Here is a 16165-nt window from a genome sequence, read left to right as displayed (position 1 = left end):
GTAAACGAAGTAACATTTATTCTTATTGCAATCTTACATGGAACGTATCCAATTTGGGTAAGGAAATCTAAACTTCAAACTCAATTCGGAGGCAAAGAAGACTTATCAGAATGGAATAAAATTTCACACATGTTAGTTTGAGACCATTTAGCACCTTTTTAATCCTCTGCCCCTTAACGTTTCGAGGAAAAAAAAAAAAAAATTGACCCACCGTAGTGTTCACATTAGGGAGTGTTCAAATATTCCTCTGTGCATTATTTTGTGTAAGGAATTTCGAAAGTTTCAATTTTTCCCCACATAAAATAAACCCCTCTGGGGGAAAAAAAACGTTTTTTCTCCCAAAAATTTCGGGTTTTTTGCTACCATTCCCATCTCTAGTTTTGACCATTTTCTCCGATGATAAAGACCATTGATTCCCGAAATTTGTAAGCCCTCGTTTGCGCCCTCTTCTGCTGCCCTAACGATTGCCGAACGTCGAAGTGAGTCATCTTGTGAGCGAGTTTTGGCGACTGTCTGGCGATCGTCTGCCTCCCTCCACTCATGCGCCCCAATCACTGGGTGTTGGCTTCTCGGCAAAGGACTCACCGCTCCCTCGACATCCAGGTGGTTTCTCCGTGCTTCCCGCTCCGAGCTTGCTAGGGATTTATTAAATTTTTAGAAGTTAAAAAAATATATATAATAATTCGTCATGGTGGGAACGACTCTCGTGGTGGAAACGTTCAAGAAAACTGTCCTGCAATGTTTTTGCAAAACGTGTCAAGTTCCTAATGTGGGTAAGGAAAATTTCCTTTCCTCTTAAAAAAACGAATTTGAATTTCCAGCTTCCGCATTCTGTTCTTAGAATTGCAAGAATCATGGTTTTGAAACCAATAAAAATTTTCTTAGAACACAGTAGAATTCGTATACACGGTATGTTTAGATCTACAAATATTTTATTAACCAGAAAATCAGAAGTTGTTAATTTACTGTAAAATTCAATTTGTATTGGGGATACGCAGTGCTTGCTTAAATCATTAATTTATGCAAAACCTGAATTTGCAATAAACGTGCTCATTGTGTTAAGTAGATAGCTAGCATGCAGTAATTGCTAAAAATGTCACGGGAGGCTTTATCTGAACACACTGCAACGTTCTAACTATGGGTTGTTAATTTTTCAACGGTAAGAACAAATTTATTGAATTTTCCCCTTGAAATGTAATTTAGAAAAAATTCTTATTTCGTTATAATTGAATTATTGAAATCTCAGTTACTTCACATTACATAAAATAATAAGTAGTACAGAAAAAAAAAAAGGCCAAAATAATGCAGGCTAATACATTCAAGCAAACATATTCGGGTTGGAAGGGAACTCCTTTTCTTTTCTCATTGAACTACTTCTAGCTAGGAATACTTTTCTAAATAATTATTTATGCTCAGAAGTGATGGCATGATTTTTTCTCTCCTATATATGGAAGAGCCTGGATCTTTGTACTAACTATATGTGATGTAACATGTTCATAAGTGTTATAAAAGCAAATTTTCTTGTGTATTTCTTGCATATTACTGTTCAGTTCTATAATTACCCATAGTAAATCAAAATTAATTAATATTTTTTGTTTATTGGTGGTAGTTGTTAATTCAAATTCTTCTGCGCCGAACTTAGCTCAAAATTCTTACGTGAGTTGTTTTTGTTGGGATTCTCTTAAAAAAAACATTTCTTAAGAAAAAAAAAATAGTCTTGAGATTTTTCCTGGGAGAGTTGTAAACTATCTTTTGAACTTGTGAAAAGTGTGAACTATCTCTTTCTCCTCAAATTTCCCAATAAAAAGTAACATTTATTAATAAATTTATAGTTTAAAAAACTAAAAAAACATGCGTTGGTTACAATATGAACCAAAAAGTAAAACATTTTCTCTGGATGTTAAGTATGATAAAAATAAATGACGAAGCAATTAACTTTAATGTAAAAGAAACCATGGGGTGCTGTCTATTTACATTTTTGCAAGAACAACAAATAGAGAAAATTTAAGACAACTGATATGTGTGTGCGAAGCACCCCACGCTTTTTTTACATTAAACTTGATGGTTTGGTCAATTATTTTCTACTTAACATCCAGAGAATATCTTTTACCTTTAGTTCAAAATTCTATAAAAGCGTGTTTTAAGTTTTTTAAACAAAAAATTTATTTTTTAGTTTTATTTATTAAATGAAAAATTACTGTAACTCAAGATTTTTTACATTCGAGAAATTTCCCAAAAAACTACTAAAAGGCTTGGGTAACAGTCATCAATGTATGTGCGTCAAAATCATATTTATATTACTTTAAAAATTTGAGATACATTTCAATAAAAGCATTGTTCAACAATGAATTGCCAATTGAAGGCTTACCTACATTTTGGAATGAAATCAGTTTAAAACAATTATATTTGCCATTCTAGTTACCTTGGAGCATTGGAACAAATTTCATCCGATGCAGAAAAATCTGATGTTTCTATCTATATTTAATTCTAATTTGTGCGAGCATTTTTTCATCCTCGTATTAATGGATTAAAACAAAAATGATTAAAATGGGAAGAAACTAATAATTAATAGTTAATGATTTAGATTATAGAATATTGCATTGTCATCGGATCTGAGATCGCATACCAAATTTCAAAAGAATCCGATCGCAGGAGATGGTGAACTTTGAGATGCAAGATTCCGTTACAAGATACCTACATTAAACATACAGATGAATCTTATAAAAGCGTGTAAATTAAAAATTCATTTAAATCCTGTTACAACGAAATTTCAGGAACCGCAAATATAGTTTATTGCAATGGTAATTTCCTTGTAATGGAATTCAAATAATGTAATGGCAACTAAATAAATATTTATTTCGATACAGCCTGGTTTCGAAGCTGCTATTTCGTTCTATTGGTATTTGCTGTAATGAGATTTTAGTGTATAGGGAGATCGCGGATATCTAAGTTTCCCATATCTTGTGTTGTGTCGTTGTCTCCCTGTAAACGATGACGAAGTCCATCGATGCCTACTCTCGAAAAATTCGTAAATGAACCAAATTTAGGAAGCGAAGTCGAAGGCACAATGTCACAAGGGTTCCCACTAAGTGGTTTTCCAGTTTTATGGAGGACAGTTTCACCAATTACCTCCATGAAGCATTAAATATTAACTACCTTTTACGATACTCAAATTTTGAATTTTGCAAGTAGACAATATACGATGCTGTTAATATGAACACTGAACAGCCTTCGAGCGATTTTTTTCACTCACCACCATTTTTCTCTAAGTAGGAATACAACGCATTATCAAAACTTTGTTGTACATACAAACTAATCAGCACAGTGGTACATTGTTACTAAAAGTCGATATCTGCCGCAAACGAATTTCACAAGGAAGTAGAAAAATCTTTGAGCTTGAACCATGCCCATATGTATAGTAAAAATAAGTGTCATAATAAATATTGTACATTGATTTTCTCCCCCCCCCCACACACACACCAATTTATGGCATTTGACAGAACAATGTAATGTGGAGATGCTGTTAACTGAAAGTGAAAATAATTACTATCAATTTACAAAGAAATAATTTAATCTGATAATTTAACAAATGTATCAAATTACTAGTAAACTATGAAGATTTTCCAATATGTTGAGTTTAGTCAGACACACTCTGATTAGCTAATTCAATCATTTAAACAAGCTGTACCTGGGTCGTAATTATTGTGTTATAGAAACGGGGGTGCCCCATCTAGGGACCCCTGTTTCTATGGTTCTGCCTAAAAATTTCAATGGCGCATACCGCACCATTGAAATTTTTAGGAAGGGTTATTTTGAGGGGTATTTTTCCCCATTTGTGGGGTGTGATTGTCTTGGCGATAGTCAGAGGGGTGCGCCCTTGCTCTTGGGGGGGGGGGGCACCCCTGATAGAAACGCAGTCAGAATTAAAACAGACCGCAGGTCCTGTTTTGATTACGTAATCGGTATTTTGTAACGACCCTTATATATCTGCCCATAATGCACCTCTGATGTTGCAATAAATTAATGTTTGCCATTTCGGTGGGACCTACAAAACACAAGTATGGACAGATTAAAAAAAAAAATAGTGATTCGCTAACAACTATTTATATTTGATCTATTACTACCAAAATGTGATCTAGATCCAAGCATGGTTTAGTGTTGAGAAAAATGTGTTCATTTAAATCCATAACTAAATGGATTTTTTTGTCCTGCTTCCCGCTTTTCGGATGTCTTTGACTACTATAGAAGGATCCTTCCCTGGAGACGATTTGAGGGCTTTAGGTGCAGTAACTTACTGCTGTCTACATTTAAATTCTTAATGAGAATAAAATTTGAGGGGAGAATGCTTCTCAGAGCCTTTGAAAATGTTGCGTAGCTATAAGCAAATGATGTATGTTATTTTCAGAAAAGAAAGTGTTGCAGCAGCCTTCCACGGGCAGGCCAGCAGCAGCCTGTGTCGTCAGAAAACCACCGAAGAAAGTGGCCTTTCTTGGTAAGAAGTCCGTGTGCTTCTTGCATGAATTTGTGGGAAATGAAGCGCTTTTAGATTGAGTCCTTTGCATGCGGCGGCTGCTTGTATGTTGTTATGTTGTTTAGTACGCTTTTGTTTTTTTGCTTTGCCAATTTTAGAATTAAGTACCTGAAGTCACGTACTTCATTATTTGTGAAAAGAAGCACTACATTCAATGGATTCGTAAACATCGAAAACAACTTTACACGATGGAGTTATTGTTGGGATGATTTAAATCAAGTGATTTGTTAAAAAAAAATTACTAAATTCATTTTTTTAAAATAATTTTGCTGATTTAAAATGTGTAGCTCCAAAAGTAAATTTAAACAAAAATCTGAAGTGGACACTACAAAAAACAAGGAAGCACTTAAAATTTTCTAACCTGGTTTGCTTCGAATCGATGCAAAAAAGCATTTTACAGACATGACGTTTCCCAATATTGAGACTTTTTCGTGATTCAATGGATAACCATAATTCTCTAAATATCGCCAATAGCGCCGAATTGAAACCAAGTTCGAAAAATAATTGGTTTTCGCCAAAATGGCGATATATCGTCCAGTATCACTTGTTTGCAGTATGTTGCTAGTTTGCAACATTTGCTTGCAATCGTTCAGTGTGATTTATGATTAAAACAGATATTTACGAAGGACTTGTCACGACTCGTTGCTTATCCAAGAAATTCGGCTCATTAGATCGCTGATAACTTTCTGAATTTTTAAGATATTGAACTGAAATTTTACTTTCAGTTGGAAAATCTAGTTGCGTTTTAGATTGTCGAAGTTATAAATTGCTATCTTCCGCGCATGTTGAGTAAGAAATTGCTTTAAATGCCCATGTTTTATCAAATTTTCAACATTTTTACTTCAAATTTTAGTATTATGCTTCTTTTGTGTGCCGTCAAGTTTTCTAAAAGTTTGGTAAGCTTTTATGGAAAACTTTGCGTGTTACGAGCCAAAAACCCTCAAATAAAAATTCGTAGTTTTGAAATGCTCATATCTTCGTGAATATCAGTGGTACTTTCTCGAAAGTATGTAAGATAATAGAACACAGTAAGCTATTTCTAAAATTTAGAACTTATTCTTGGCTATTTATAATGAATGATATTCAAACATTTTTGTTTTCCTCAATTCGTTACTGATCCTCTAAAAGCAAGAGTAATGTAACTTTTAACCTGGAACTTACCTTTTATGTGACAAAAGTTACCAAGCAAGTTGGTCTCTTATTTCTTGAGAAATCCTTAAAACTGTTAATTTTTGAATGTGTCCCAATACTTTTTTGTCATATAGTGCACGAAGTCGCGGGAAAACTGGTTGTAGTTAATTCGGGGATCGTCAAAATGGAAATTTCGGGTGTCCATACGTTCTTAGGTATTATGCACGTGCGGTCGGGTTGAGAAAAGCATTCAACATTCATCCAGCAGGCACGTAGCTAGGATTTTGTTAAGGGGGGGGTCCAAGGTTGCACGGACTTTAAAAATGGAAGCATGCTAAATCAGAAGCATTAAATGTTAGTTGTATAAATTAATACTAATCCAATCAAAACTACAATTAATGAGGATGATAATTAGCTTAATTAAGTAATGATGTAATATAAGTATGATAATTCAAGCTTTGCAATATATTTGATTTCAAAAAAAAAAAAACTCATATTTATTTTCACTACAATATCAACTGTCTAATAACTCAATAAATCTTACTAATATTATATATGCGAAAGTTTGTCTGTATGGATGTATGGATGTTTGTTACTCTTTCACGCAAAAACTACTGAACGGATTTTGATGAAACTTTACAATAATATAGCTTATGCATCAGAATAACACATAGGGTAGTTTTCGTCCCGTTATGGGGGGAAAACCCCCTTAGGGGGGCAATAAAATACAATTTTCGTATAAATTCTCTAATATTGGGATGAAAAAATACTTGCACATATTTACATTATATGTCCATCGAAAGCTCTGATTTTTCTGCTGAAGATGGCACCTGTTCGAAATTTCTAAGTAGAATAAAAAACGAGTTATGAGCTTTTTAGATCCATGTTCGAAGGCTTTCCTCAACTCAATACAGTATTTAGTGTATCATCTCAACTCCCTGTCGATAGCGACAATTGCAGGGCTCCCAAATGGTCCGCTTTTCCCGCCAAAGTCCGTTTTTTAGGGTTAAGTCCGCTTTAGACCGCTTTTTAACATTTTGGTCCGATTAGTCCGCTTTCATATTGTTTTTACTTAAAAATCAGATTTTAAAAGTTTTCCATTGTGTTAAAAGATACTGTACACCCAAACACGCGGCCGCGGCGCCTTAACCTGACTTTCCCGTATTATTTCGCTTCAGATTGACGTCATTACTCCTCCTTCAACCGCTGCAGCATGGAAATCCATAAAAAAGAGGTTTGGGGGAGGAGTTATGACGTCGAATCGCGAAGCAGGGTGCTAACGATATTTCTCGGAATTTCACCCTTACGTTTGCAATAACGAACGAACTTTCCGAACTCGATACTCGAATATTCCTTTATCTCAAAGTTTTCATTGGATCCCAAGCTCTTGAAACTGTTGTGGAAACTTCCCATAACTCGGAACGTTTTAGCCGGTCTCTTGGGACATAGAGTTGTCGCGCATTGACTGTAATAGTAACGCTGCTATGAACCACCCCTTTTGCAAATAAATTTGGAAGTAATCTCGTGGCGCATGCGCCATTTTTTTAGGCGCATATGTTCGTAAATTTTACGCCCTTGAAAAGTTCCTGGAAAAAAAAATTTATTTTCCAAGTGCTTGAAAGCCTTGAAAAAGTATGAGAAGTTTCTTTATTGCTTGAATTCTTTCAAAAATCATTACAAGCAATCTAAAGCATACTTTAAATTGCTTGCCAATTCTTTAAGAAAAAATTCATGTGTGCATTTTTCTGAACATAGGTTCGATATGCAGTATCGCGAAAAATTGCTTTCGTGTTTGAGGTTTCAATCCTTTTGCATCTTGTAAATATTTTGATGTTTTTTACAATCGGAAGTTATTTTGACATGTGCTACATTAGAGTAGCTTATTTTTCGTTTAATTTCAATAATTAACGAAGGAATTAGTTTGGAAACCATGATAACATTGAACTTACTCGGACTTCGCGGAGAACTGCTTCTCGTGTTTGAAATTTCAATCCTTTTGCATCTTGTAAATATTTTGATGTTTATGACAATAGGAAGTTATTTTGACATATACTACTTTAGATTAGCTTATTTTTCGTTTAATTTCAATAATTAACAAGGTAATTATTTTGGAAATCATGGCAACATTGAACTTACTCGGACTTCACGGGAAATTAGTTTTAGTGTTTGAAATTTCAATCTTTTTACATCATGAAAATATTAAAATAGTTTGCCCAATCGAATGTTATTTTCACAAATGCTACCTTATATTAGCATGCTTTATGTTTAATTTAGTAGAAAATAAATAAATTTATTTTATGGGAAATATGCTGAAATTTAACTTGGTTCGTGAAATTTTGCTTATTTGAGCTTTCAATCGTTTTGCATCTAATAAATATTCTTATATTTTTGGCAATTTGAAGTTGTTTTGACATGCTGCATTAGATTAACTCGTTTTAATTTTTATTTAAATAACTGAAAAATTAATATTTTTTAAAATTCAAATTTCTAGTTTTGCAACCTTAACTTGCAAACTTAATTTTAATTATTATTAGCTTATTTTCGGTTATTACTGTTTTTTTTATAGGGAGGGGGGTATTAAATGTAAACAATTGAGTGCATTACATTTTAACTTAGTGTTTGTATTTAAAACAAAGTTGAATTATAAAATTTTATAAAGGTGAATTTTTGTACATTTTTTTCATTGTCTTGTTGCCTGCTAAAGAAGGAATTAGTCCCCCCCCCCCCATAAAAGTTCAAAGCACTCGTGGTCTTGCAATCATGGAGTTCCTTCTTTTTTTTTTAAATCTAAGTTTTATGATTCTTGGAAATATACTTTGAATATGAAAATTGCAAAACTAAGCCTCATGTGATCTGCTTCTCTTTGTGATTAAGCATTTCAGAATTTTTTAGGAAAACTTTCAATACAGTAAATCTTTTATCAAAGTGTCTCTTGTAGAAAAAGCAGTTTGTTTTCCTATACTTTTCATATTACTTTCTTTTATTTATATGTAAACATTAAATGAAATCTGCATGTAATATTTATAGTGCGAATTTAGGGTAGAACATTGAAAAATATTTTTTTACTCCTGAAAAGTGCTTAAATTTTTTTCTCCCTAAAGGGTATGAACCCTATAATAAGAGATTAAATTTAAAATTCAAATATAAAATAATTTTATTATAAACTCAGTTGTAGCTTTGTTGAAAACCAAAACAAAATTTTTTGGTTTCAGTGTGAGTCATGAGGAAGTGCAAATTTCTCAGCAAATAGATGCAACTGATGAAGAAAGTTTTTTGTTTGGTGTATGATAACGCTATACTAAGAAGCATTAAAACACAAAAAAACATAAAAATTATTTTAAACTAAATAAAGATGAAGTTCAGCTTCACCTATCCTTCAGTGAGACTACCAGCATCCCTGGTTCAAGTCAAAATGTATCATTACGTCTATTTAGTTCTAAAGAGGCTGTCTTAAGTGCTGAACTAAGTGCCCCCCCCCCAATGTTATGCACTCTATCAATGGATAAATAGATCAGTTTCACAGGTGATAAAAGAATTGTATCTCTCATTATTATAGTTAATTAACGAATTAACTTCACGATTTTAGCAACTGACAACTAATTTGCCTTTTGGTGCTTCCATGGGTTTAACTATTAGTGGTCCACCCAAGGTCCTCTTTTTGATCCTAACTGGTCCTCTTTAGTCCCCTTTTTGATTGAAAATGGTCCTCTTTTACCCTTTTCTGAAGCTAAAATGTGTTGGGAGCCCTGCAATTGTTGTATTGTTGACTTTCTTTGCTTTTCGTGATTGTTCAAGGCTTTTCTCAAGTCAAATCTTAAAGTAAGATTTTTGCACAAGATTGGCAAATACATGATTTGGCTGATGATTTTCCATTTAAACGGAACTTTAATGTAATTAATGGTTTTTATTATTATTTATGCTAATTCAACACTTACTCATTATCCAAACAACCAGCAGATCGCCAAAATTTTTGCAGAAAGATTTCCGTAGCTGATGCATTTGGCAGTTTTTTCAACGTTGCTGTTTTTGAAGCCGAAGACTACGTCATAATGTTTCTTAGCTTTCACCATGTAAACAAAATATCGCCAATCAAAGAATTTTCAAAAGACTTTTTTTACTGTGTTAAATAATCCAGCAACTAAATTAGGCAAATCCATAAACAGCACAAAAACTTCCATTAATTTTCCTTTTTGCACAATTTCAAACAATCACCAAATTTTATTACTTATTTTGGTAACATTTCGGATGAAACTGTTTAGCGCCATTTTATGGTGACCAAAAATATCTCAGCATCTGGCGACGATATCTCTGTAACGAAAATTAATATCATATCGTTTTACAAAGGAAAGAATGGGGGAGCATCATCGAAGGTACAGTAGACTCCCGATTATCCGCGAGCGGTTTATCCGCGGGGCGGATTATCCGCGAATCAATCAACAATCACGAACATGTATTTTCGCAGTAAAAAGCGAATACCAGTGGCTGTTTTTTTTTTTTTTTTGAAAAATTGTAAATTTACACTCAGTTGTTTTTGCTTGATTGATTGATTTAATTTAATTTTATTATTATTATTATTATTATTATTATTATTATTGTGCGTTCTTCATCGTACATACACTTGTTTGTTATTGATGTTAAGTTCGGTTGTGCAAAAATACAAAACATTTGTACTGTACTCTATATATATTTTCACTGTTTGCAGAAAGTGTTATGCATCAATACAGTTAAGAATTTGAGATAGGACAATTTTTACCTGATTTGTCCCCCATTTTAGTCTTTTTGCGGTTATCCGCGATTTTTATTATCCGCGGCACCTGTGCCACCCAATTCCGCGGATAATCGGGAGTTTACTGTACCTCGAAACGACTTTCGCAAATTCGGTAAAATCGCACCAAGAGCCACAATGATTGAAATTTCCCGAAATAACTAAGCAAGTATAAGGGGATTACGAGCGCAGCTACTTTTTTTTAATCACTTCGTACTTCATTAGCCATACAGAGAAGGTTTTAGACTCCATGTTAAAAAAAAAGTATCAACAGATTAATCTTTTTAAACATGAGAAGATTAATTTCATGTTTTTTAAATTTGTATATGCTTAAATATAGTGCTTTCGTTTCTAAATCAATACTACTTTGTTCTTTATACTTATTGCTATTTTAGTTTTATGGGTAAGGAAGAAACTCGATTTTTAATCACGTCAAAAAGATGTGTTTTAAATTCTTTTACTTAAAACAGAAAACAAAAGCAAATTCTAATAATTATTACTGACCCAGGCAACGCCGGGTATTTTTGCTAGTGCTCCATAATTCCCCACTCCTGACTGTTTCGAATTGGATTTTGGACTGCATTTAATGCTTGTATGGACGAAAATGTCGCCAAGGCTCATTAAACAGAAGCTCGAAATGTTTCTTAATTCATTAAATTTTTTAGAATTCATTTAACGATAAAAAAAATGGAATAATACTTCTCATCTTCATCCTTTTTTAATAGTATTTTCATATAAAAGCTTAGGAAAACATTATTAAGGCTGTTCAAACAACTAAAATGCATAGGAAGTGTCTTTGCTCGTTAATAAGTATTTTCTTGTGATTTATTGCTAAAATAGATATCTAAGGATCAGTTATGGTATTTACGATAACTTAAGTTAAACAGTAAAATTTCTTTGTCAAAATTTTGAACAAAATTTGAATGATAATTTGCTTATAAATACTATTTTTTAGGCCCTCAAAGATATTAAACATTTTTCTTGGACATTTTCTATTTAAGCAGTTTCGCATGCAGGGTCATTTAAGAGTGATAAGAGGAAGTGTTACTTTTAGAACTAAGGAAAATGAATAAATACACTTACGAACACATTGTATATACATAGTATTTTTATGTATAGTCTTTACCCCTCTTCAGGAAAACAAATAAACTAAATCAAATCCGTAGTTCTGTTCATTAAGCTGATTCAAAACAACTTCTGTGCAAAATGTTCCATTCTAAATTTAAAATTTCAATTTAAACAACAACTGTAGGGAAAATGACCGGTAGTAACACTACTGAATCATCACAACAAAATTTGACACTCTAAACCTAGTTATTTTACTAACAATATGGAAATATGAAAATTTTAAATTTCTACATTTGGCGGTAGTCATCCGATTTCGATCCTTTAGGAGGTAATCTTTGTCCTATTTGTGATAACATGGCAGCACCAAAATTAGATATAGTGTACAAGCTAATCATATTTCGGTGACAAATATAAAAGGTTTATAGGTAGTTTAAAGACTCAATTAGCAAACATTTTGCTCTAAGTCATCAGATGTTATAATCTAAAGGTTTAAAAAAAGACAAATCTCTTGTAAAAACTCTGAGAAAAGGTGTAAATTAAAAATCTAGATACGATTTAAATTGATATTTTGAAATTATATAACAACTAGAAAATCGCCCGTCAAGATATATGAGGGATGAAAATTGACTCCACATTTGAACGAAGAAATTGCCTGTTTGGTGACATTTTGATAGTTGACATTTTAAACCCTAACTCCAGTGGATTAACTATAAGCTTCAGTAGATAACGTTCATTGTTGACCACTTTTTCGATTCTTCAGTGCCCTGAAATGACACAGTCTAACCAGTAAATCAGCTAAGTTACTGGATCAAGTTCAGCGTTCAGCCTTGTCACAATAAAATCTTTCCCAGTATTTTAAACATTATTAAAACATGTTATCAAATTATCACGGCGTGGCGCGAGTTTCATTATTGATGACGTCAGGAGTGTTACTCAATCATTCGCTATTATATATATGAGAACAAGAATAACAACTATATTATTTTTGCATTCGGAGTCTACTGTGCTTTTTAACCATTAATGTACAGATACTTATTAAATAATTCTTGAATACAAAAAAGTCAGTAAATAGCTATCAAAAAATTTGCTGAATGAAGCATATGCACGAATATTATATAGTATTTTATTCGAAAAATGGAACTGAAGATAGAAGAAAATATATTTTTTCAGTTAAACTAATTAATAACTTTTCCTTTTGACCTCGTGAACACAATTCAGTTAGTATTTTAAAATAATGATTTAAAATAATGCTTTAATCATTCCAAATTTAAAAAAACCGAGCACATTCAAAAAAAATTTTATTGAAATCGTCATTTTTTTAAACTTTGACATCGTTGAAATCAATTTTGTTACATTAGTATTAACCTTTATTTATTCATCTTTTTTTTTAACCTCCAGATGCATGTTTTTTTTCCCTTTTTTATAGATCGTATCTAAAACACAAAAGATAAAACATTTGCAAAAATTTTTATTTCTTTTCGTTACATTTTTGCTCAGAAAGAGTGAAAGAAAAAAATCTCTCTGTTACCTTGTGATGAAAATGAACAAATATTCAGGACGAATTTCCAGACATTAGTTTCATGGTTGTAAAAAGACATTTGATCAATGGTAAAAGTTGCGAGCTTCTGGGACACAATGATATAAGTAATCAATTATTGCTACGAATAAAAATTATAAGTGAAATAAATTGAATTGATTAGTTAAAAAATGAAATGATATTAGATGTTATTTTTGTCTGAACAAAATTTTTAAATGCGAAAGCAATGCATAAAATTGCTCCTATTGTTAAAAAAAGAAAAACAAAAACATTAAAAAAAAACTGCAATACAACTTACCCTGTGGGGTGGGGGTGGGGGGGTCGGCTAATTTTTTCCTATGTTTTTATGGTTCTACTCATGATTTTTCCCTTTCAACTTTGGAGGAAAACATTCGTGCTACCGACCCAATACCAATGGCAGCGATAGAAAAAGTGAATGTGCGACCTGTCACCAGAGTTCTGCGCTTTCCATGACTAGGAGCCTTTAGGCACCTTCTAAAAAGACGGCGCTGTATTACAAGGGCGGCTGACCCCACCGGACCCCACGACTGTCCAATAATAAAAAAAACAGAGGGCAAGTGTCGCTTTCCTCTTTGTGTGACCTTCCCGCAAAAACATGCCTGCAAAGTTCCTGTCTCCGACCATTTTCATCATTGATGACTCTCATCAATTTTTCGTTGACAACAAATGTTTGTTTACGAGCTGCCGGCGATTCCTTGCGGGAAGGGGCATGGTTTTAAATCTGAGAACTAGGAATTCACTCGCTGCTGGGCGATTTTTTTGCGAGGCAGGGGATAAAGATAATGTCTCCTTTTCGGCAGGTCTGCGACGCGAACAAAGACGCGAACCACGGGTTAAAGACTTATATCCCCCCTCCCCCAATTACCACCAATCCTGAGGTTCTATTGTTCTGAACTAAACTGAACGTGAGAAAGTTGTCGATTAATAAAAATATTTAGAACAAAAAAATTTTTCCAAAAAATATATTTTTTTTTGTTGGAAAATTCTGTTTATGTTAGTGCAGGAGGACAGTGACCTATCAGGAAGGGGGGGGGGGGGGGGTCTGGACCCCATGGACCCCCCCCCCCCCTTGGCTACGTCCCTGCATCCAGGGATGAGTAAAATGCAAATTTATGCCGAAACTTGAGGGAATTTTCTTTTCGCGAATACAAGACTTCCTTTACCATTCAAAAGAAAGTAATATGTTGAATTTGCAACCTTAGCTTCAGTTAATTAACTATCTAGGTGGTCTCTCTCTCTCTCTGCTTGTATGTATGAATTTACGCTCAGTGTGTCATTTCAATTCTTAAGAACTAAATTAATTTTTCAGAACTTAGCAATATTGTTGTTCTCTGGAAATGAAATAAAAATTGCAGTTCTTTTTGTACTAATATGGCTATGAAAACTTCAATTGGTCAGCAATGGATTCCTCTTCTAGAAACGTAGAAGTTTGAGGGAAAAAAAAAAAGAGAGAGAAATACAGTCGGACTTCCATATATCGAAGTAGCAAATTGCCGGAAAAAAAATTCGATATATAGAAACGATCTTATTTTATCATAAAAATCTCCTAAAACATTAAAATTAAAGCTAATTTTCGTGCATGAAACCCAATCTCTAATTTATACGAGTACCGTATTGAATAAAAGTTAATAACTGAAAAATTGACAGAAATTACATTTTTGTGCCTTCATACATCTTCATTCTTCAGCAGTTCAACTTGATTCGCAACATGAGATTTTCGTTTTGACAATGTAATCGAGAGAAAAGTAAAAAGTCAATCTACTTAACTTGAATGATTTTTACTGAAGATAAAAGGACTAGAAATGATAATCAACAGACAAAAAGGATAACTTGAAATTGTTTTTACGGTGTTACTGGTTACAACTAAGATTTGAAATAAACTTGAGGGAATTTAAGAACTCCAGAACAGAACAACGACCTATCCACACACCCCTCAAACCCAGATTTCTTATGAGTTTCTTAGCAACCTTTAGTAAACATAATTTTCTCCCCTAACCTTTATTTTTCATGAGACAAACAGTCTAAAGCAAGAAAAAAAAAAAAAAAATCTACGAATGTCTCAAAAAATTTTTCGATATATAGAGATTTTTTCGATATATAGAAACAATTTTTCTATGTAATTTGCTGGGATTTCGATATATAGAAAATTTCGATGCAGGGAAACCTGTGTAAGTTTACAGAGGTTGATTTATATGATAAGGGCTAATTTCGTGCCTGAAAAAAGCGGTCAACTTACAAGGGTGGTCAACTTTACAGGTTTTACTGTATGTGGAAGTTCGATATATGGAGGCTCGACTATAATTCTAATTTTCTCAACAAACTGCATGATATGTTAATTGCTTGGTTTATTTCAGCTGCTAAAGTAAAACAGAATTCTGTTAACTTTTTTTTTCTGCGCTTTCAATGTACATTCCCTATTTCCGGTGTCTTAAACTAAGAATGTGGCTTGCATCATGTGCATAAATTAATCTTTTGTGTACCTTAAAAAAACGTAAATGCCATGAAAACAGCTTTCAATATGTTTAAAATTTTAAAAATATCATACATGTTTATGAATGTATCATAATTAATGTCTAAAATCCTTGAAGTGTGTTAAAAAGAAATCCAGCTTAAATTTTTACAAGTCGATTTTTTTTTAATTAAAAAAAAACAGGAATAAGAAATGTTTTACATGGGACTGTTTCACATCAAGTCTGCATCCTGCGTCTTTCCAGAATTGAAATTAAAAAAAAAAAAAAAAACCCTCATGTTATTTTGAGTTATGACGGAAAATTACCGACACCTGTTTATACAGTGCTGTAGTTGGTGAAAGAGGAAGGGGGGGGGGGGTGAGGAAAAACAATTTTGACCAAATCCGAAAGAATGGAAATATTTCTATGGGAGGGAACGGATGATTGACTGATAATAGATTTTTTTTTTTTTTTTTTTTTTTTTTTTTGACACTGATAGTGAATTTGCAAAACTTCATGCAACATAGTCAAGGAATGAAAATGTTTTGTTTTATCTCACAGTTCCTGCTTGATAAATGTATTTTATCAATGCTCCAAAGATTTCTTCAAACAATAGTGTGATTATTCAATGACGATTACCTATTGAGGGTCGAGTCATGCTT

At 33.0% G+C, this 16165-nt stretch overlaps 1 protein-coding gene across 1 annotated transcript in view; it reads left to right on the top strand.

The window, feature by feature from the left end:
* The first annotated feature begins 664 nt into the window (after positions 1-664).
* LOC129222044 (golgin subfamily A member 6-like protein 1) overlaps positions 665-16165 on the top strand; it is a 35613-nt gene continuing 20112 nt past the window's right edge. Inside the window, exons 1-2 of the mRNA XM_054856463.1 lie at positions 665-773; positions 4406-4492. Of these exons, the coding sequence (XP_054712438.1) occupies positions 689-773; positions 4406-4492 (172 nt within the window). The 5' untranslated portion in view covers positions 665-688. The remainder of the gene's footprint in view (positions 774-4405; positions 4493-16165) is intronic.

The sequence above is a fragment of the Uloborus diversus genome, chromosome 5 (genome assembly GCF_026930045.1).
Source record: "Uloborus diversus isolate 005 chromosome 5, Udiv.v.3.1, whole genome shotgun sequence".
Taxonomy (NCBI): domain Eukaryota; kingdom Metazoa; phylum Arthropoda; class Arachnida; order Araneae; family Uloboridae; genus Uloborus; species Uloborus diversus.
The sequence above is the reverse complement of the archived record's forward strand: the minus strand, read 5'-3'. Positions and strand labels throughout refer to the sequence as shown.